General features: G+C 46.6%; 1 protein-coding gene across 1 annotated transcript in view; it reads right to left on the reverse strand.

Moving 5' to 3' along the window:
* LOC121005829 (ABC-type organic anion transporter ABCA8-like) overlaps positions 1 to 10799 on the reverse strand; it is a 101241-nt gene extending 90442 nt beyond the window's left edge. The window contains exons 1-3 of the mRNA XM_040438590.1: positions 10662 to 10799; positions 6739 to 6843; positions 6251 to 6457 (exon numbers count right to left, since the gene is read on the reverse strand). Coding sequence (XP_040294524.1) covers positions 6251 to 6457; positions 6739 to 6843; positions 10662 to 10688 — 339 coding nt within the window. The 5' untranslated portion in view covers positions 10689 to 10799. The remainder of the gene's footprint in view (positions 1 to 6250; positions 6458 to 6738; positions 6844 to 10661) is intronic.
* Between the last annotated feature and the right edge of the window lie 13743 nt (positions 10800 to 24542).

Consider the following 24542-nt stretch of genomic DNA (forward strand, 5'->3'; position numbering starts at 1 on the left):
GTTCGCGTACTAAAAAAGGCAAAAAAAGAAAGGGCAAGTGTTAGGAAAAAAAAAGTTCAAACTTGCTGATCAGCGGTCGGTGGGGTGGTGGGGCGGGCGATGCGCTAACACTAGACGGACGCTAAAAAGTGCCGGCCAGTCAGCGCACACAGAAAAAAAAAAAGTGGTGGTAAGGGGGCTGGTGGTCAGGGGAGGGGGGGGGGGGCTGGTGGTGGGGGGCTGGTGGTGGGGAAGGGGGGTGGGGTGGGGTGGGGCACTGGTGGTGGGGGGGTCTGGTGGGGGGGGCAAGTGGCAGGGGGGGATCTGGGGTCTGATGGATGGATCAAAGAAAGTTTGGAAATAAAAGTTTTTTTTTTTTTTTTTTTCTAACTAACTTTTCCCTTCTTTCCCTGCTTAACGGTGCCTCTCCCTCACTGACCCTAACCTACCTGGGTGGCGATGGGTGCAGGAGGGTGATGGATGCCGATTGTGGGGACACAGGAGCTCGTTCTGGACGGTGCTGCACGGTCAGGGTGCTGGACAGGAAGAGGAGGGGAGAGAGGAGCGCAGGAAGTTTGAATCTCGCGCCTCTCTCCCCTGCTCCAATCAGCACCCTGGACAGCGGCGTTCAGCACCAGGGCCAGCACCGCCTCTCCAAATCCTCGGACTGCGATAGGTGGTGTAAAATTACGCCACCGATCGCAGTCTTTTTCCGGTTCATCGGGTCACAGGACACCCGAATGGACCGGAAACGCAGAAAACCGCAGGTCTGAATTGACCTGCGGTTTTCTGCGATCGTCGATGCGGGGGGGGTCAAATGACCCCCCCCCTGCATTGTTACGGGATGCCGGCTGAATGATTTCAGCCGAAATCCCGTTCCGATTAACCCCTGGGGCGCCGGAATGCCGATTTCAAGGTAGGACGTACCGGTACGCCCTGAGTCCTTAAGGACTCGGGAAATAGGGCGTACCGATACGCCCTGCGTCCTTAAGGGGTTAAAGGTAAACCTTTGGGGGGCTTTTTTTTTTTTTTTTATTGCATTGTGCTTATTTTGTGCTAAAAATTTTTTTTTCAGTTGGTCTTTATTAAAAATATGAAATCCTTTTTTGGGTACAGAGCTGAGATGCTCTAGCAGCATCCTGTGGATTTTCTGACTTTTCCGACAGTTGGGGAGCTGACGGACTCCTTATCTCTGCTCTCTGACATTATAAACACTCATTATAGCTCAGTTCTTATCTTGTTACTTAGGGTTATTAAAAAGAGAAAATATCGGTCACACAGCTGGAAAAACAGTTAACCCTTTGTGACAGCTCAATATTTTTTTAATAGAAGGCCAATTGAAAATAGGATCTTTAGCCAGAAATGAGTAAAATGCAATCATAAAAAAAAAATTGCCTCCCAAGGTGTACATAGCTTTTAACTCTATGCCAGCTTCCTTGCCAGCATAGATTTAAGTAGTTTTGTATGCCAAAAACAGGCCTAGAAAATGATAAATGAGACTGGCTGGCTCACCCAAGCCACGCCTCTTCTTTCCACCCCCTCGGAAAAGTGGCGTGAACGGGGAAAATTGGGGTACTTCTCATCATAAATGACCCCCTATATCTTTACTGCTCTAGAGGTGTCTATGCCTGGTACCAGATGCGCCTCTACATAACTTTGGTGTGTGGTGCGGGCGGCCGTGCAACATTATTTAACCACCTCAGCCCCCAGTGCTTAAACACCCTGAAAGACCAGGCCACTTTTTACACTTCTGACCTACACTACTTTCACAGTTTATTGCTCGGTCATGCAACTTACCACCCAAATGAATTTTACCTCCTTTTCTTCTCACTAATAGAGCTTTCATTTGGTGGTATTTCATTGCTGCTGACATTTTAACTTTTTTTGTTATTAATCGAAATTTAACGATTTTTTTGCAAAAAAATGACATTTTTCACTTTCAGTTGTAAAATTTTGCAAAAAAAACGAGATCCATATAGAAATTTTGCTCTAAATTTATAGTTCTACATGTCTTTGATAAAAAAAAAATGTTTGGGTAAAAAAAATATGGTTTGGGTAAAAGTTATAGCGTTTACAAACTATGGTACAAAAAAGTGAATTTCCGCTTTTTGAAGCAGCTCTGACTTTCTGAGCACCTGTCATGTTTCCTGAGGTTCTACAATGCCCAGACAGTACAAACACCCCACAAATGACCCCATTTCGGAAAGTACACACCCTAAGGTATTCGCTGATGGGCATAGTGAGTTCATAGAACTTTTTATTTTTTGTCACAAGTTAGCGGAAAATGATGATTTTTTTTTTTTTTTTTTTTCTTACAAAGTCTCATATTCCACTAACTTGTGACAAAAAATAAAAACTTCTATGAACTCACTATGCCCATCACGAAATACCTTGGGGTCTCTTCTTTCCAAAATGGGGTCACTTGTGGGGTAGTTATACTGCCCTGGCATTCTAGGGGCCCAAATGTGTGGTAAGGAGTTTGAAATCAAATTCTGTAAAAAATGACGAGTGAAATCCGAAAGGTGCTCTTTGGAATATGGGCCCCTTTGCCCACCTAGGCTGCAAAAAAGTGTCACACATCTGGTATCTCCGTAATCAGGAGAAGGTGGGGAATGTGTTTTGGGGTGTCTTTTTACATATACCCATGCTGGGTGAGATAAATATCTTGGTCAAATGCCAACTTTGTATAAAAAAATGGGAAAAGTTGTCTTTTGCCAAGATATTTCTCTCACCCAGCATGGGTATATGTAAAATGACACCCCAAAACACATTCCCCACCTTCTCCTGAGTACGGAGATACCAGATGTGTGACACTTTTTTGCAGCCTAGGTGGGCAAAGGGGCCCACATTCCAAAGAGCACCTTTCGGATTTCACAGGTCATTTTTTACAGAATTTGATTTCAAACTCCTTACCCACACATTTGGGCCCCTAGAATGCCAGGGCAGTATAACTACCCCACAAGTGACCCCATTTTGGAAAGAAGAGACCCCAAGGTATTCGCTGATGGGCATAGTGAGTTCATGGAGGTTTTTATTTTTTGTCACAAGTTAGTGGAATATGAGACTTTGTAAGAAAAAAAAAAAAATCAGCATTTTCCACTAACTTGTGACAAAAAATAAAAAATTCTAGGAACTCGCCATGCCCCTCACGGAATACCTTGGGGTGTCTTCTTTCCAAAATGGGGTCACTTGTGGGGTAGTTATACTGCCCTGGCATTTTCCAGGGGCCCTAATGTGTGGTAAGTAGGTAAATGACCTGTGAAATCCTAAAGGTGCTCTTTGGAATGTGGGCCCCTTTGCCCACCTAGGCTGCAAAAAAGTGTCACACATCTGGTATCGCCGTATTCAGGAGAAGTTGGGGAATGTGTTTTGGGGTGTCATTTTACATATACCCTTGCTGGGTGAGAGAAATATCTTGGCAAAAGACAACTTTTCCCATTTTTTTATACAAAGTTGGCATTTGACCAAGATATTTCTCTCACCCAGCATGGGTATATGTAAAATGACACCCCAAAACACATTCCCCACCTTCTCCTGAGTACGGCGATACCAGATGTGTGACACTTTTTTGCAGCCTAGATGCGCAAAGGGGCCCAAATTCCTTTTAGGAGGGCATTTTTAGACATTTGGATACCAGACTTCTTCTCACGCTTTGGGGCCCCTAGAATGCCAGGGCAGTATAAATACCCCACATGTGACCCCATTTTGGAAAGAAGACACCCCAAGGTATTCAATGAGGGGCATGGCGAGTTCATAGAAATTTTTTTTTTTTTTGGCACAAGTTAGCGGAAATTGATATTTTAATTTTTTTCTCACAAAGTCTCCCGTTCCGCTAACTTGGGACAAAAATTTCAATCTTTCATAGACTCAATATGCCCCTCACGGAATACCTGGGGGTGTCTTCTTTCCGAAATGGGGTCACATGTGGGGTATTTATACTGCCCTGGCATTCTAGGGGCCCTAAAGCGTGAGAAGAAGTCTGGAATATAAATGTCTAAAAAATTTTACGCATTTGGTTTCCGTGAGGGGTATGGTGAGTTCATGTGAGATTTTATTTTTTGACACAAGTTAGTGGAATATGAGACTTTGTAAGAAAAAAATAATAATAATTCCGCTAACTTGGGCCAAAAAAATGTCTGAATGGAGCCTTACAGGGGGGTGATGAATGACAGGGGGGTGATCAATGACAGGGGTGTGATCAATGACAGGGGGGTGATCAATGACAGGGGGGTTGATCAATGACAGGGGGTGATCAGGGAGTCTATATGGGGTGATAACCACAGTCATTGATCATGCCCCTGTAAGGCTTCATTCAGACGTCCGTATGCGTTTTGCGGATCCGATCCATGTATCAGTGCATCCGTAAAAATCATGCGGACATCTGAATGGAGCTTTACAGGGGGGTGATCAGGGAGTCTATATGGGGTGATCACCACAGTCATTGATCATGCCCCTGTAAGGCTTCATTCAGACGTCCGGATGCGTTTTGCGGATCGGATCCATCTATCAGTGCATCCGTAAAAATCATGCGGACGTCTGAATGGAGCTTTACAGGGGGGTAATCAATGACAGGGGGGTAATCAATGACAGGGGGGTGATCAGGGAGTCTATATGGGGTGATCACCCCCCTGTCATTGATTACCCCCCTGTAAAGCTCCATTCAGATGTCCGGATGCGTTTTGCGGATCCGATCCATCTATCAGTGCATCCGTAAAAATCATGCGGACGTCTGAATGGAGCTTTACAGGGGGGTAATCAATGACAGGGGGGTGATCAATGACAGGGGGGTGATCAGGGGAGTCTATATGGGGTGATCACCACAGTCATTGATCACGCCCCTGTAAGGCTTCATTCAGACGTCCGGATGCGTTTTGCGGATCCGATCCATCTATCAGTGATCCGTAAAAATCATGCGGATGTCTGAATGGAGCTTTACAGGGGGGTGATCATGACAGGGGGGGTAATCAATGACAGGGGGGTGATCAGGGAGTCTATATGGGGGTGATCAGGGGGCTAATAAGGGGTTAATAAGTGACGGGGGGGGGGGGGTGTAGTGTAGTGTAGTGGTGCTTGGTGCTACTTTACTGAGCTACCTGTGTCCTCTGGTGGTCGATCCAAACAAAGGGGACCACCAGAGGACCAGGTAGCAGGTATATTAGACGCTGTTATCAAAACAGCGTCTAATATACCTGTTAGGGGTTAAAAAAAACACATCTCCAGCCTGCCAGCGAACGATCGCCGCTGGCAGGCTGGAGATCAACTCTCTTACCTTCCGTTCCTGTGAGCGCGCGCGCCTGTGTGCGCGCGTTCACAGGAAATCTCGGCCATCGCGAGATGACGCGTATATGCGTGACTGTGCGCAGCGCTGCTACCTCCGGAACGCGATCCTGCGTTAGGCGGTCCGGAGGTGGTTAAACTAAGCCAGCTCCCTTGCTGGCTTAGTTTAAGACCATTTTCCATGCCATAAAATATGATTAATGAGAGGGGCCGGCCATCCCTCTTCCCCACCCATACCACGCCCCCCCTTTTTCCGTGATGTGAACAGGAAACAGTCACAGATTCAGCGGTAAAACCTATTTGCAACCAAATCTGTGCATTGACGTCTATATCTGTCATTTTCTACATACAACAATGTCTAGTTTTATCCTATTCTAGATGCTTCAATGTCTAGATATATCCAGTGTCCATCCTGTTGTCAAGGTGTCAGTGTCTATTTTGCCCTATTCTAGAGGTGTAATTGTTTTCTTCTTTACTGTTCTACAGGTCAGATTCTCTTCTGTTCTAGAGTTGACTGTATCTGTCTCTGTCATGTTCTAGAGGCATCCAGATGTACCACTGTCCTGTGCTATGGGTGACAGTATAGCCATCACACTCTGCCCAGTTCTAAAGCTATCCATATCAGATTGTGCCTCATTCTAGAGTAGATCATATCTTCCATTCTCTAACTAGAAGGAGGCACTGTTCTAGAGGTTTCCATATCAGTCAATGTTCTGTCTCCTGTTTTAAGTAGGTGATGATATCTGCCTCTGTCCATTCTATAGGTGTCACGATCAAGCTCAGGCTAGGCTTTCTCTTGTTTTAAAATGCCCCACAAATGGCTTTCGCCTATTCTAGAGTCAGCCATGCCCTCTCTCCTCCTCTACACCAGTTGAGGTATGACTTTTTCCTATTCTAGACTCTGAAGACATGTGCACCCATGTGGAGGTTTCTCTAGGTTTTAGCAGATAAAATACATTCTCCTGTAGATCTTCATCTACAGTTATCACTTTACCTTGATTTCTGAGGCTCTCGTTAACTTCTGCTTAATTTCCCGGACCGCTGGTGTAGATGAGACATAACCAACTATGAAATCTTTTTGGTCAAATTGATCCAATTGCCCAAGATCCTCCGCCGGCATGAGCTCATTTTTGCTTAGGCTACGGTATCTGGAAGTCAAAGCAAACACCAGCAGCACCAACGCCACGTGCTGGATCCACTCCTGAGAAAAGTCCAAAACACAAAGAGGTCTTAACAGTCTGATCAGAAGGACACTGGTCTGGTACCAAGACATTGGAAGACCCTGGATAACTATGGTGACGGCTCATAGACCCCCTGCCCCACCACCAGTCCATGGATACCAAACCGCATAGGTAAGAAGAATAATGGGTGTCATTTCACAAGAACATTTCTGACAGTGGAAAATGTTTGGTATTAGATGCCCCAGTTCTCATCTGCCCAGCTACGTAGGAGTCAGTGACAACATTGTAGTTGACAACTTACCAAGACAGTGTCCTCCTTTCGCCTCCAGATCAGCAGAAGATTCTTCCGAAGAAGAGCAAACGTCTGTGACCACAGGCTGACGTCTCTCCGCATCTCCACGCTCATCTAAAAAATAGTGTTTTGAAAGATAACTCCATACATACAACCTGCCTGTATATCCTGTCTGAGAGTAGTCACAGCCCCACCCCACTGCTGATGACATCACTGATATAATGACATGTGATCAGACATGAGATCCACACACCTTATACTACAGGAACATCTATTCATCTATTACTGCTGACAACCTGCCTGTATATCCTGTCTGAGAGGTTGTCACAGCCCCGCCCCCTGCTGATGACATCACTGATATACTGACATGTGATCAGACATGAGATCCACACTCCTTATACTACAGGAACATCTATTCATCTATTACTGCTGACAACCTGCCTGTATATCATGTATGAGAGGTAGTCACAGCCCCGCCCCCTGCTGATGACATCACTGATATAATGACATGTGATCAGACATGAGATCCACACACCTTATACTACAGGAACATCTATTACTGCTGACAACCTGCCTGTATATCCTGTCTGAGAGGTAGTCACAGCCCCACCCCCTGCTGATGACATCACTGATATAATGACATGTGATCAGACATGAGATCCACACTCCTTATACTACAGGAACATCTATTCATCTATTACTGCTGACAACCTGCCTGTATATCCTGTCTGAGAGGTTGTCACAGCCCCGCCCCCTGCTGATGACATCACTGATATAATGACATGTGATCAGACATGAGATCCACACACCTTATACTACAGGAACATCTATTCATCTATTACTGCTGACAACCTGCCTGTATATCCTGTCTGAGAGGTTGTCACAGCCCCGCCCCCTGCTGATGACATCACTGATATAATGACATGTGATCAGACATGAGATCCCACACACCTTATACTACAGGAACATCTATTCATCTATTACTGCTGACAACCTGCCTGTATATCCTGTCTGAGAGGTAGTCACCAGCCCCGCCCCCTGCTGATGACATCACTGATATAATGACATGTGATCAGACATGAGATCACACACCTTATACTACAGGAACATCTATTCATCTATTACTGCTGACAACCTGCCTGTATATCCTGTCTGAGAGGTAGTCACAGCCCCGCCTCCTGCTGATGACATCACTGATAAATGACATTGAACAGACATGAGATCCACACACCTTATACTACAGGAACATCTATTCTTCTATTACTGCTGACAACCTGCCTGTATGTCATGTCTGAGAGGTAGTCACAGCCCCGCCCCCTGCTGATGACATCACTGATATAATGACATGTGATCAGACATGAGATCCACACACCTTATACTACAGGAACATCTATTCATCTATTACTGCTGACAACCTGCCTGTATATCCTGTCTGAGAGGTAGTCACAGCCCCGCCTCCTGCTGATGACATCACTGATATAATGACATGTGATCAGACATGAGATCCACACACCTTATACTACAGGAACATCTATTCATCTATTACTGCTGATAACCTGCCTGTATATCCTGTCTGAGAGGTAGTCACAGCCCCGCCCCCCTGCTGATGACATCACTGATATAATGACATGTGATCAGACATGAGATCCACACACCTTATACTACAGGAACATCTATTCATCTATTACTGCTGACAACCTGCTGTATATCATGTATGAGAGGTAGTCACAGCCCCGCCCCCTGCTGATGACATCACTGATATAATGACATGTGATCAGACATGAGATCCACACACCCTTATACTACAGAGACATCTATTACTGCTGACAGACCTGCCTGTATATCCTGTCTGAGAGGTAGTCACCAGCCCCACCCCCTGCTGATGACATCACTGATATAATGACATGTGATCAGACATGAGATACCACACTCCTTATACTACAGGAACCATCTATTCATCTATTACTGCTGACAACCTGCCTGTATATCCTGTCTGAGAGGTTGTCACAGCCCCGCCCCCCTGCTGATGACACCACTGATATAATGACATGTGAACAGACATGAGATCCACAAACCTTATACTACAGAACATCTATCATCTATTACTGCTGACAACCTGCCTGTATATCCTGTCTGAGAGGTTGTCACAGCCCCGCCCCCTGCTGATGACATCACTGATATAATGACATGTGATCAGACATGAGATCACAGCACCTTATACTACAGGAACATCTATTCATCTATTACTGCTGACAACCTGCCTGTATATCCTGTCTGAGAAGGTAGTCACAGCCCCGCCCCCTGCTGATGACATCACTGATATAATGACATGTGATCAGACATGAGATCCACACACCTTATACTACAGGAACATCTATTCATCTATTACTGTTGACAACCCTACCTGTATATCCTGTCTGAGAGGTAGTCACAGCCCCGCCCCCTGCTGATGACATCACTGATATAATGACATGTGATCAGACATGAGATCCACACACCTTATACTACAGGAACATCTATTCATCTATTACTGCTGACAACCTGCCTGTATATCCTGTCTGAGAGGTTTGTCACAGCCCCGCCCCCTGCTGATGACATCACTGATATAATGACATGTGATCAGACATGAGATCCACACACCTTATACTACAGGAACATCTATTGACTGCTGACAACCTGCCTGTATATCCTGTCTGAGAGGTGTCACAGCCCCGCCCCTGCTGATGACATCACTGATAAAATCACATAATGAAACATAATCATTGTGTGTTAAAGGGCTTCTGTCACCCCACTAAACTAATTTTTATTTTTTGTGTACTTATAATCCCTATACTGCGATATATCCATACATTATGTTATTAATAATTTTCGTTCAGTAGATTTAGCAAAAAACGTACTTTTATAATAGCTAATTACCTGTCTACCAGCAAGTAGGGCGTCTACTTGCTGTAGCAGCCGCAGAAAACCGCCCCCTCCTCCTGTTGATTGACAGGGCCAGCAGCGATCTCCTCCTCCGGCCGCCCTGTCAGCATTTCAAAAATCGCGCGCCTGTGTTGATTCGGCGCAGGCGCTCTGAGATAAGGAGGCTCGCATCCTCAGCACTCCCTCAGTGCGCCTGCGCCGATGACGTCACCGAAAGAGAAGACGTCATCGGCGCAGGCGCACTGAGGGAGTGCTGAGGATGCGAGCCTCCTTATCTCAGAGCGCCTGCGCCGAATCAACACAGGCGCGCGATTTTTGAAATGCTGACAGGGCCGGCCGGAGGAGGAGATCGCTGCTGGCCCTGTCAATCAACAGGAGGAGGGGGCGGTTTTCTGCGGCTGCTACCAGCAAGTAGACCCCTACTTGCTGGTAGACAGGTAATTAGCATATTATAAAAGTACGTTTTTTGCTAAATCTACTGAATGAAAATTATTAATAACATAATGTATGGCAATATGGCAGGATAGGGATTATAAGTACACAAAAAATAAAAAAAGAGTTTAGCCCTTTAAAAGTTCTCCAGCTTTCTAATCTACTTTATGTTTCTAGTTCTCACCATTTCAAGATCTCTGCTATCTTTCAACGAATGGAATTTTTTTTGTTTACTTCCAGAGGCTTAAACCAGTCTTGATCTACACAGTTGTGTCACTTTAGATAATGTTTGGTTTGTCAGCACACATCTCTCTCCTGTCCTGATAGTTTTGTTACAATGTATCAGTGCAGGTAACAGGTGTCAGTTTGGAGTCCTCAGAGGACTGTATGGACCGGATACATTTATCCGTGGAAGGTATTTAATCAGAACAGGTTTTTAGCCTCTGAAGATGAACTAGAATGGTTGCAGTGACAGCAAGCAGAGGTCTTGAAAATGTTGAGAACTGAAGCACAAAGGATACTTCAAATGTGAGTCTGTGTGTGATGTGCGAGGGAGTCGGATAACAGAAGCTACAGACCTGGAGACGGTTCCTGGAGCCGGGCATCTGTGAGAAGAGGCAGGTGGAGCGGACAATGGAGGAGGCCTCGGTGGTGACGCCTGCAGTCTTCGGGTGTGGACTCTGTATCTGCAGATAATATCTCTCCCCTCAGCCTGGCATCACTCCCCCTTCCTCCTCCTTCTATGTAAAGCTCTGCCCACAGCTCAGTCTCATCACTGGGCTGAGCACTCCTCCACCCAGCCATGACAGCACAATCCCACTGGCTCCTTGCAACATTCAGATACCTCTGTTGTAAGATGGTAGAGAGCCAGATATCAATTATCTCCCTCCATCCTGAGCAGGACACTTAAAGGGGTCCTAGAAATAAAGCTGGTAAGTTATGAGAATAGATGTCACTTGGTATCTAAACATACTTTCTGCGGGTGCAGCAGTGTAAAATTGGGAGGTTCTGATTCTGGTAGTCATGGCTGCATCCAGCATCATGTCTGTATTATATACAGTCAGGTCCATAAATATTGGGACATGGACACAATTCTAACATTTTTGGCTCTATACACCACCACAATGGATGTGAAACGAAACGGACAAGATGTGCTTTATCTGCAGACTGTCAGCTGTAATCTGAGGGGATTTACCTCCAAATCAGGTGAACGGTGCAGGAATTACAGCAGTTTGAATATGTGCCTCCTACTTGTTAAGGGACCAAAAGTAATGGGACAATTGGCTTCTCAGCTGTTCCATGGCCAGGTGTGTGTTATTCCCTCATTATCACAATTACAATGAGCAGATAAAAGGTCCAGAGGTCATTTCCAGTCTGCTATTTGCATTTGGAATCTGTTGCTGTCAACTCTCAAGATGAGATCCAACGAGCTGTCACTATCAGTGAAGCCATCATTAGGCTGAAAAACACAACAAACCCATCAGAGAGAGAGCAAAAACATTAGGCCTGGCCAAAGCAACTGTTTGGAACATTCTTATAAAGAAGGAACGCACCGGTGAGCTCAGCAACACCAAAAAGACCCGGAAGACCAGGAAAAAACAACTGTGGTGATGACCAAAGAATTCTTTCCCTGGTGAAGAAAACCCCCTTCACAACAGTTGGGCAGATCAAGAACACTCTCCAGGAGGTAGGTGTATGTGTGTCAAAGTCAACCATCAGGAGAAGACTTCACCAGAGTGAATACAGAGGGTTCACCACAAGATGGAAACCATTGGTGAGCCTCAAAAACAGGAAGGCCAGATTAGAGTTTGCCAAACGACATCTAAAAAAGCCTTCACAGTTCTGGAACAACATCCTATGGGCAGATGAGACCAAGATCAACTTGTACCAGAGTGATGGGAAGAGAAGAGTATGGAGAAGAATGAACTGCTCATGATCCTAAGCATACCACCTCATCAGTGAAGCATGGTGGTGGTAGTGTCATGGCGTGGGCATGTATAGCTGCCAAAGTAACTGCTTCTCTTGTATTTATTGATGATGTGACTGCTGACAAAAGCAGCAGGATGAATTCTGAAGGGTTTCGGGAATATTATCTGCTCATATTCATCCAAATGCTTCAGAACTCATTGGACGGCGCTTCACAGTGCAGATGGACAATGACCCAAAGCATACTGCAAAAGCAACCAAAGAGTTTAAGGAAAAGAAGTGGAATGTTCTGCAATGGCCAAGTCAATCACCGGACCTGAATCCGATTGAGCATTTCACTTGCTGAAGACAAAACTGAAGGGAAAATGCCCCAAGAACAAGCAGGAGCTGAAGACAGTTGCAGTAGAGGCCTGGCCGAGCATCACCAGGGATGAGACCCAGCGTCTGGTGATGTCTATGCGTTCCAGACTTCAGGCTGTAATTGACTGCAAAGGATTTGTAACCAAGTATTAAAAAGTGAAAGTTTGATTTATGATTATTATTCTGTCCATTACCTTTGGTCCCTTAACAAGTGGGAGGCACATATGGAAACTGCTGTAATTCCTGCACCGATCACCTGATTTGGATGTAAATACCCTTCAAATTAAAGCTGACAGTCTGCAGTTAAAGCACATCTTGTTCGTTTCATTTCACATCCATTGTGGTGGTGTATAGAGCCAAAAATGCTATAATTGTGTTGATGTCCCAATATTATGGACCTGACTGTAGGTAAGTACAATGTGTCCTGCCAGGTTTAGTAAGAAATAGGACATTCCCTCTGGGGGGTGCCATTAAAGGGACCTGGGGCAATAACTTCAGAGCGGTTGTCTATGATTGGCCCGTTTAATAGTGTAAGTGCAGCCAGTGTCGGACTGGGTGCCTAGGGCCCACCAGTGGAATAGATTTTGGGGGCCCACCCTAGAGCTGGAGATATAACTTGTTCATTTTTCAGTCTCGCACACATGAATGTATGCATTTTAGCACACAATACAGTAACAGTATGCTAAACAGAACAGTATTGTGCACTGCACTATATCAAATTAGTTTCTCATTAAAGGGAGTCTGTCCTCACAGTTTCACCTTTTTTAACCCTTCCCATAGCTTTCGAGCAGCATTACAAGCTGATAAAAACGTTACCTTAATAAAACTGGCAAAAATCATCTTAGTAGGATATGCAAATGAGGGCTCGCAAGTGCCCAGGGGCGGCGTCAACCTCGTAGGTGCCCAGGCAGCTCTGCCTTATCGCCGCTTCCCCCCGCCCATCCTTTCCTCTGCCCGCCCATCTTCTTACTTCTTCTTTTGCCGAGATTCCGCGCCTGCGCACTGAGTCCGGTAGCCGGCGCATTGCCAATTATATACTGTGATGCCGTACCAGGAATGGACATCGCAGTGCGCATGCGCCGGCCGATGGACTCAGTGCGCAGGCGCGGGATCTCGGCAACTTCGAGGTTTGACGCCGCCCCTGGGCACTTGCAAGCCTCATTAGCATATCCTACTAAGATGATTTTTGCCAGTTTATAAGTCCACGATTGCTTATAAAGGTAACGTTTTTATCAACTGGTAATGCTGCTCGAAAGCTATGGGAAGGTTAAAAAGGTGAAACTGTGATGACAGACTCCCATTAAGCACTCATTTAGTTGATAACTGTATCTGTTATGTACAGTCAGTAGTGTGGACAGCGGTCACACATTCCATGTCCTAGATGAACCACCCAGACCCCCAGCCTAAACAATATCCAAAGTGAAGGAAATGTTTCCTGCATATTCAGAAGGATAGTTTATTGAAGTGCTGGCAGTAGTGCCCCGACCTCCGCACAGCTCACCAGGCTCAAGCGCCGTACATCCTATAGCCGCTGTGCTTGGTACTCGCGCTCAGCCCCTTTCACCTCTATGGGGCTGAGCTGCTCCTAGGCCACTTGATCAATTGAACGTGACGTCACATGGCCCAGAAAAATCACAGAGAAGGGCACAGGGCTCACAGGAGCCCGGTGCCTTCTCAAACAGCTGATCAGCAGTGGTCCCAGGTAGGGATCGACCGATTATTGGATTTATCGATATTATCGGCCGATATTCAGGATTTTCAAAGTTATCGGTATCAGCATCTAACCTTGCCGATATGCCGATAACGAATCACGAACATGGATCGCGCTGCTATCAACGCGATCAATGTTCCCTCAGCAGCACAGGGGAGAAGGAAGCAGTCCCTCCCCCCTGTGCCGCTGCCACCAGTGAGAGGCAAGAGGGGAGGAGGGGAGGGGCTGTGGCCATTGCGCCACCAATGATGTTAACTCAGTTATTAATTCAAATATAGGAGGCGGGTGAATCATATAGCTGCACCTGAGGGGTTAACTGTCGCGGATCGCAGCTACCTCTCATAGAGGTCAGGTGTCGCTATATTTTAATTAATGGGCAAGTTATCTTCATTGGTGGCAGTGGCAGCTTCTGATCAGAGCCCAAGCAGTGTAATTGCGGGGCTCTGATCGGTTACCATGGCAGCCAGGACGCTACTGACGCCCTGGCTGCCATAGTCAGCTCCCTGCTGACATGTGTACTATGCACAGGGCAGCAGGGAGAGTGTGAAGTCCTATTCACCCTGATAGAGCTCTATTAGGGTGAATAGGACAAGGGATCCAGGTTCTAGCCCCTAAGGGGGAGATAGTTATTAAATAAAAAAAACACCAAAATATTAAGTATAAATTAATCTTAGATATATATGGCATCTCTTCATTTAACAACAGATTTGTGTAGGAATTTGTGAAAATGCACAAAATATTGGTATAAATTATCGCTATCGGCCTGAAAGTTCACAGGTTATCGGCTCTAAAAAAAATCTATATCAGTTGATCCCTAGTCCCGGGTGTCAGACCCCCACCAATCAGATACTGATGACCTATCCACAGTCATATGTGACTGATATCAGCCGCTCCTCTTATAACGCTCCAGTACTGATATAACCTCCAGAGACATTACATCCTATGTGACTGATATCAGCCGCTCCTCTTATAACGCTCTAGTACTGATATACCGTATTTTTCGCCCTATAAGACGCACTTAGGTTTTTGGGGAGGAAAATAAGAAAAAAATTATTTTTAACCAAAAGGTGTGCTTTTGGTGGGTTTGGAACTATGGTGGTCTGGGGATGGCACTATTACTGGGGATCTGTGAAGGAGACTGTTATGGGGGGGGGATCTGTGAAGGACACTTAGGGGGGGATCTGGGGATGGCACTGTTATGGGGGATCTGTGGATGACACACTGTTAGGCCTCATGCACACGACCTTTGTTTTATTCCGTGTCCGTTGTTCAGTTTTTCGTGATTTTTCTGCGGACCCATTGACTTTCAATGGGTCCATTGAAAACTCGGCTAATGCAATCCGTTTGGCATCCGTGATCCGTGGTTCCAGTCCGTCAAAAAAATATAACCTGTCCTATTTTTTCCACGAAAACGGTTTGCGGACCCATTCAAGTCAATGGGACCGTGAAAAACCGCAAAGGCACACAAGATTGTAATCCACGTCCACGTGTCCGCATCCGTTTTTTTCCTATCATTTGCATGGCAAACTTGACTTAGATTTTTTTTTACTTTCCTTCATGTCTGGTGATCCTCCAAAAATAAAGGAAGACAACGGAAACAAAAACGGAAACGAAACAACGGACCCCATTTTGCGGATGGAACACAACAACGGTCGTGTGCATGAGGCTTATGGAGGATCTGTGGATGACGCACTGATTATGGGGGGGATCTGTGGATGGCACTGTTTGGGGGGTATCTGTGGATGGCACTGTTATGGGGGGATCTGTGGATGGCACTGTTATGGGGATCTGTGGATGACGCACTGTTATGGGGGATCTGTGGATGGCACTGGTTATGGATGTGCCATCACAGACCCCCCCACCCCATAACAGTGCCATCCACAGATCCCCCATAACAGTGCCATCCACAGATGTCCCCCATAAAACTGTCATCCACAGATCCCCCCCCCCACCGCCCCAGTATACAAATATAAAATGTCTCATTCAATTAAAAGTGATTAAACATGCCCCCCCCCTAATATTACCGTACACCCTAACAGCTTCTGTACTACGCAGGCAGGCAGGCCGGGCGGCCAGCGCGTCACTCACTGACGTCACGTGCCTGCGCCGCCTGCTTGATTCATAAAGTAGGTGGCGCAGGAAAGTGACATCAGGGAGTTATGCTGCCGCCCGGCCTGCATTCTACAGAAGCTGTTAGGATGTATGGTAATATTAAAAGAGGGGGGGCATGTTTAATCACTTTTAATTGAATGAGACATTTTATATTTGAATATAGCAGCACTGGAGCGGCGGGGCCGGAGTACAGTGACTGCACCAGCCCTGCCGCTATTGCCGGCCCCCAGCTCCTCCTCCCAGTCCCTCCCCGCTCTCGCATACATCGCAGCCTGCGATGTAAAAATGTCAGCATTCACCCCATAAGACGCAGGGGCATTTCCCCCCATTTTTGGGGGGAAAAGTGCGTCTTATGGGGCGAAAAATACGGTAACCTCCAGAGACATTACATCATATGTGACTGATATCAGCCGCTTCCTCTTATATCGCCCCAGTACTGATATAACCTTCAGGACATTACATCATATGTGACTGATATCATCCGCTCCTCTTATAACGCTCCAGCACTGATATAACCTCCAGAGACATTACATCATATGTGACTGATATCAGCCGCTCCTCTTATAACGCTCCAGCACTGATATAACCTCCAGAGACATTACATCATATGTGACTGATATCAGCCGCTCCTCTTATATCGCTCCAGTACTGATATAACCTCCAGAGACATTACATCATATGTGACTGATATCAGCCGCTCCTCTTATAACGCTCCAACGCTGATATAACCTCCAGAGACATTACATCATATGTGACTGATATCAGCCGCTCCTCTTATATCGCTCCAGTTACTGGATATAACCTCCAGAGACATTACATCATATGTGACTGATATCAGCCGCTCCTCTTATAACGCTCCAGGCTGATATAACCTCCAGAGACATTACATCATATGTGACTGATATCAGCCACTCCTCTTATATCGCTCCAGTACTGATATAACCTCCAGAGCAGGGGCGTACATGCAGGGGTCGTACTCCAGGGGGCCCGGCCGCCTGTGGACCCCTGGCCCCGGCCTGCAGTAGTGCTGTGCCTGCCTGTATAAGGGCTGTTTCACACGAGCGAGTCCATTGCGGGAATCACGCTCTGTGTGTGAGTGTGAACCTCCGCTCTGGACATAGCGACATAAAGCTGTCAGTATGATTCTGTAGAAATAAGGTCAAGCAGAGACACACAGCATTATAAATCATGATAACGCCGTGCGCTCCTGCAAGTCCAGAGCGGAGGATCACACTCACACACGGAGCGTGATTCCCGCAATGGACTCGCTCGTTGTGAAACAGCCTTAACCCTGGCGGCCGACCCGGGCCGCCGCCCAGTGTTGCGTTTCTGCGCTGCAGTGCCAGGCCAGGCCAGCCCTACCCTCCTTGAGTGAGAGTCTCCTCCCCCTGATTCCCCTCCCCGTGCGGCGGTGCGGCGTGCCTAGTCATTTCTGTTGGGCCGGGCCGCACATGACGTTTCCCTAGGCTGCGCAGGCGCACACAACGCCGAGATGCAGCAGGGAGAAGGCGCCGGAAAAGCTTTCGGGAGAGCGTGAAGAAGCCGGTGCCGGTCCGGAAGTGAAGATAAGATTTGTAAAAATAAAATAAAAAAAAGGTCCTTATAATTGCTCAGCACATTTATGGTCAGTGAGTTCAGAGTAGACTCAGAGTAGGGTCTGATGGGGGCTGGCTTTATAACTAGCTCTGCTTATGGGCTGAAACTACTACACCCAGCATGTTCTGGCAGTAATAGTAAATGGATATTGGTGCAATTCTGAGCTATTATATTGTATTATATAGACTAGTAGCTCAGATTTGCACCAATATCCATTTACTATTCCTGCCAGAACATGCTGGGTGTAGTAGTTTCAGCCCAACTGGGCAGTCAGAGGTTGCAGGCTACAGAAATATAGCAGAGTTAGGCTACTTTCACACTGGCGTTTCTGGGTCCGCTTGTGAGATCTGTTTCAGGGCTCCTCTCACAAGCGGACAAAAACGGATCAGTTCAGCCCCAATGCATTCTGAATGGATAAGGATCCGCTCAGAATGCATTAGTTTGCCTCCGTTCAGCCTCCATTCCGCTCTGGAGGCGGACACCAAAACGCTGCTTGCAGCCAAACGGATCTGTTCTGAACGGATACAAGCATTTGCATTATAGGTGCGGATCCGTCTGTGCAGATTCGTTTTGGTGTCCGCCTGGCGATGCGGAGCCAAACGGATCCGTTCTGTCTTACAATGTAAGTCAATGAGGACGGATCCGTTTTCACTGACACAATATGGTGCAATTGAAAATGGATCCGCCTCCCATTGACGTTTAGTGTAAGTCAAAACAGATCCGTTTGCATTATCTTGTTTTTTTTGTTCATGGTAATGCAGACGGATCCGTTCTGAACGGATACAAGCGTTTGCATTATAGGTGCGGATCCTTCTGTGCAGATACCAGACGGATCCGCACCTAACGCAGGTGTGAAAGTAGCCTAACTCTGCTGCTGGGGGAGGGAGGTTGGGGGGGGTGACGGGGGGGGGGGGCCCCATGGTTCAGTTTTGCACTGGGGCCCCATGGATTGTGTGTACGCCACTGCTCCAGAGACATTACATATTATGTGGGGGTGAGGGCTGGGAAAGTGTGAAATGCCACTGATGAGAGGGAAGAGGGGGACACTGGGAGACATCACTTCTTGCTCTGTATAAAGTATAGGTGAGATAGTTGGTGGGCAAAAGGTCTGTGAGGGGCTGGAACAACAGGGGGACACAAGATGTGCAGGGCAGCAGCTTCAGGACTCTCCTAACTTCCCACTTCCCTCCCACAGTAACTTACCCCAGTTCTGCTGTGTGGAGTAGTGGGACCAGTGAGAGAACTGAACTTTATACTGGAGGCACAGTGACTCAGAGAGAGCAGAGTCTCCATTATCTCCTGCTGCTGCCTCGGCTCCTCTGGCTCCGCCCCCTCCTCACACATGATGGAATATCACACTGCAGAGAGGAGGGGGGGGAGCTGTCTGCTCATGTCGGGTCGGTGAAGTTTACTTTGGAGAAAGGAACAAGCGCTGCAAGGTACTGTGCTGTCCCTTTCACCAAAGTAAAATGCTATGTGTGCCAGTGCTGCAGTCCGGCAGCTGATAACAGCCGGGCGCCTGAAAGTATACTAACTGCCATGCTGGTGGCTCTGGCTGTAGTATAAGCAGACAGGCAAGGGGCCCACCGGGCATTTCACCGGCTTCCCGGTGAGCCAGTCCGAGCCTGAGTGCAGCGTCCCACATATGTGTGTAAATGGGACACTTCAAACATCTGTAATTGCATTGTATGGTATTTCCTATTTTCTGGCTGGCAATGTCATTACATCCATTCACCCCTAGGTAGTGCTGGTGTAAGAGTCAGCCTTATATTTACCAAGTTACATTGCACTGACATTTCTAGTGATATTGCTGCACACAGGCTGTGATATCCTCCTCCAGCCAAAAGAGGCCGCTGTGTCTTGGAATAAGGGAAAGGACAAGCTGAAGTAAGACAATAAAGTTTCTCCCGTTGTGCTGAGCTGGGGGGTGCCGCGTCTGTCTGGAGAGAGAGAGTCTGCCTGCTGGGAGATATAACAGAAAGGAACTATAAAAAGTGATTTCTTCCTGTCAGCTGTGGAACAGAATACGAGAGACTGCAAAGTGTGTTCCAGAGGAGTGAGATCGTGCCATTCAGAGACCAGTGACAAGACGGATTCTTCCTGCCAGAGCTGAAACTAGGTGAAGACCTGCATCTGCTGTAATCCCACCAGAGAAAAAGAAAGACCACACTGGGACAAGCAAGTGACCGGACCTGGAGCCAGACTGCACCTTCCGTTACGTACCGGACCAAGGAAAACAGCTATCTGCAGAACTGTGAGGGGCACCGGTGCTAATCTGTGATAGGTCATAGAGTAGGAGAATTTAGTCAGTGCGCTGTAGAAGCATCCCCTGGGTAGCAGGGGTAGATAGGAAACTATTGGTGGAGAGTAGCTTGTACGCCGTGTGTTTGCTGTTTAGCGCATTCTGTTTTTATGCCAAGTCCTATTACCATTTTTGCCAATTTACAGTACAGACCAATAGTTTGGACACACCTTCTCATTCAAAGAGTTTTCTTTATTTTCATGACTATGAAAATTGTAGATTCACACTGAAGGCATCAAAACTATGAATTAACACATGTGGAATTATATACATAACAAACAAGTGTGAAACAACTGAAAATATGTCATATTCTAGGTTCTTCAAAGTAGCCACCTTTTGCTTTGATTACTGCTTTGCACACTCTTGGCATTCTCTTGATGAGCTTCAAGAGGTAGTCCCCTGAAATGGTCTTCACTTCACAGGTGTGCCCTGTCAGGTTTAATAAGTGGGATTTCTTGCCTTATAAATGTGGTTGGGACCATCAGTTGCGTTGAGGAGAATTCAGGTGGATACACAGCTGATAGTCCTACTGAATAGACTGTTAGAATTTGTATTATGGCAAGAAAAAAGCAGCTAAGTAAAGAAAAACGAGTGGCCATCATTACTTTAAGAAATGAAGGTCAGTCAGTCAGCCGAAAAATTGGGCAAACTTTGAAAGTAAGGGCTATTTGACCATGAAGGAGAGTGATGGGGTGCTGCGCCAGATGACCTGGCCTCCACAGTCACCGGACCTGAACCCAATCGAGATGGTTTGGGGTGAGCTGGACCGCAGAGTGAAGGCAAAAGGGCCAACAAGTGCTAAGCATCTCTGGGAACTCCTTCAAGACTGTTGGAAGACCATTTCAGGGGACTACCTCTTGAAGCTCATCAAGGGAATGCCAAGAGTGTGCAAAGCAGTAATCAAAGCAAAAGGTGGCTACTTTGAAGAACCTAGAATATGACATATTTTCAGTTGTTTCACACTTGTTTGTTATGTATATAATTCCACATGTGTTAATTCATAGTTTTGATGCCTTCATAGTCATGAAAATAAAGAAAACTCTTTGAATGAGAAGGTGTGTCCAAACTTTTGGTCTGTACTGTATCTGTCATGACCATGGTCATGGTCGTGACTCCTTGGGAGCCGCATGCATTTGCCCGCGGTCTGGTATTGTTGTCAACCACAGGTGAGGGCTAGTATCTTGCTTCACGTGTGGTTGCCGCTGGCAACTTGTGGTTGTTGGGCAGTGGAGCAGTCTGAGCTGGTTGCTGGGCGGCTCGCTGTCCATGCATGCGGTTGTCTTTGGCAACGTGTAGTTTTGTGTATGCACTTTGTCTGTTTGTTGTGCACGAGGTTATGTTTGTGTGCACTGTGACACCTCCCTTCACTTGTGGTTGTCCGCGGCAACGTCTGGTGTTGTGTGCGTGTGGTGGCAGTGTCTCGGCCTGCTGGCTGTTCCTCAGGACATGGTTGCCACGCATGCCGTTGCCGGCGGTAACAGGTGAGTGTGTTTATGTGCTTTTCCCTTTAAGTGGCTTCACTACCCTGCCTGGTGTAGGAAGGGTTAACTCCCTTCTTTCTGTGTGAACACTGGGTATGTCTGAGTGTGTGTGTGGCTACATGGGCTATGAAGCCTTTCTGGAGACCAGATGCTGCGGGGTACTTCAGCCATGGTTGCTGGAGGCATCCTCCTGGTTATTGACCATCTGCCAGTGTGGGCCACCCTTGTGGTCATAAGTTTATGTCACACATGATGTTATGAAGGTGTGTTTTTGGTATGCTTGTTTATTACAGCTTATGGTCCTGGGTTCCTGTGTGATCTGTGGTGCGTGCTGTGTCCGTGTGTGTTCTTTGGACATCAGCGCTTCTGAATGGGTTCCAGGCTTTCTGTCTGTGGCAGGTAGGTGCTATACTTGTTGCATTTACCTGCCATTGCCATAAGTTGTTTATGTTTCCCCTTTATTGTAGCCTGGCCTGTGAGACTCCTGTTCCTCCGTGCCTAGGAGGAACAGGTCGTCTTACCCTACTCCTAGTTGAGGGCCACCCTGAGGGCTAGTAGGGACTTCAAGGTTCCGGAGTATGAGCCCTCCTACCATCAGGGTTGGCTCATACAGCTAGGAGTCAGGGTCAGAGTTAGGGATATGATAGGAGGTGACCTGCTCCCTGATCTCTGTCCTGGCCTTGCAGCGACTAACATCTTCGCCATCGCACGGCTGAGGGTTTTCCCCATCCTCAGCCGTGACAATATCATAAGAGAGAACTCATCTCTGGTACAACTCACATATTAATTATTGTAATAATCGTAGGGAGTCCAAACATTCCCCCTGGCAGCCATGATTCCTGCATAATGAGAAACTCTCATTCTGGGGCCCTACATATTTGGTATCAAGAATGGGAGGGGGACTCCTCTCAGCGCCACTGTAAAAGGGAATATGAATTATTAATATTTGGAGTTAATGTTAATAATTAATATTCATAAATAGGGGTAGGTCATCTATTGTTGACGCCGCCTATTTATTCTTTATTCTACCTGTTGCTCTCCCTCTTTGCTGAACTGCGTGCGCTGAATTACAGCGGCAACAAAAGACTATAAGCTGTATTTGAATAATAAAGTATTTATTAAACAATTACATGTCTACGGTAAATTATTTCTGCTATATCTATATATATTTATATCAATGGTTATATAAATATATATACATATAGACGCACACAGTAATACACTAACAGCACTATAATACACCCAATTCCACCCCAAAATCTATCTAAATATACACTTACACACCCACGTAATAGCAGCACCCACCTGGCTATAAACTGTCCCTACGGGATAAAAGGTGCTAATTCAATACAGGCAATGCAGGGGTTAACAGGATGGCAGGGGTTAAAGGGATATGGTGTTGGTGGTATAGGGTAATGCTGGGGTAGCTGTGGGATATTGTAGGGGTTAATGCAGGGGTTCATGATACTCAGCCAGATGCTCGTCTCTAGGGGTTATTGCTCGTTGCAGGGGAGGATTCTCGCTTGTATGCTCGTCATCCAGGGGATGGTTCCCGCTTCAGTGGGGCTGCTGGGCTCAACTGATGAGCGCTCCACCGCTGGACTATTTAAATCCGGCGGCGCTCGCTCCCGAGCAGCGCACTCCTGCAGGCAAGAACACATGGGCTGGCACGGTGATATGACATCACCGCACCAGCCCGCGCATCCTGGCACATCCAGGCGGAGGATCACCTTGATCCTCCTGCCTTTGAAGTGACTGCTTACTTCTGGCGTCGTAATTATAGCGCCGGAGGTAGGTGGCATACAGGGGCAGAGGAGCCCTCTGCCAAATGAGCATAACTGTTTTGTGCACATTTGTATATCTCTTATTTTTCTTAATTTTTGTAACTTAGTACTGTACCTTCTTTAGTACATTATAGCAGATCTTTAATGGTTTTGCTTTGTGCCCTGAATGAGTGCAGTTTGCGTTACCGTGTGTTTGCTATAAGTGTGGCCAGTGCTACTGTGAGCCTGCTTGTGAGTGGGGCACTGGTGAGCCCCCAATTTTGTTGGTATATTAATTTAAATGTCATAGATGGTGGCAGCGTGTTAGGGTGCATGAGAGGCTGTGTCAGGGTGTGATCTAGGTTCAATCGGAGGCCTGTGTGTAGGGGCGTGAGAAATTGCGTGCGTGGTATAGATCGACCCTTGGCAGTGGCACCCAGGTCAGGTGACACGGTGGTTCCCGTACATGACAAATGAGCTGCAAAATGGGTGTTAAAAACGCACTAGTATGTGGTATAAGCATTGTCATGTATTTTGTATGCACACGGTATTAGTAGGCTGTCGTACCCACCACCAGACACTAGGTGGCACTGTTGTCACTTTCCCCAACAGAGAGATCAGATGCAAAATGCAGTGCTGACACACAAGCCACCCCTCAATCAGATACCAACCAGGGCAGAGCCAGAAAGATCAGAAAAATAACTTTATTTGCTGGAGAAGCAGGCCAGATGAAAAGACAGAGCGTAGAGCTAAAGTCTGGAGATTTGCTGTTGTAAAATTACAATTAAGTCTCCACTGCAAGCTTGTTCGAAAAAGGCACAGAGCATAGTCTGACATCTAGGGTCCACCCTGTGCTTGCATTGCTTAAAAGAGAAGTGTTATACCCCATGCCCATGCTTATGTACAAGTCAGCCAGAGAAGTGCAGCATAGGCGTTCCATAGTAGTAATGAGCCTGTACCAGGCATCCAGGCCTTTTACTGGTATATTCCAATGCTGACCTGATGGTGGCAGCACTGCATTGGGATATACTGAATCCTGTTTTCTGTAATGGATAAAAATCCATTACAGAACATAAATGGCTAATGACTACATGTTATAGACACCTTGGGTGGCTTCAAAAAAAGTTTTAAAAAATATAAAAAAAATTGACAAATTCAAATCACCTCCTTTTCCAAAAACTCCGGAACTATTAAAGGGGCTATCCGAG

This window comes from Bufo bufo, chromosome 6, assembly GCF_905171765.1.
Source record: "Bufo bufo chromosome 6, aBufBuf1.1, whole genome shotgun sequence".
NCBI classification, from domain to species: Eukaryota; Metazoa; Chordata; class Amphibia; order Anura; family Bufonidae; genus Bufo; species Bufo bufo.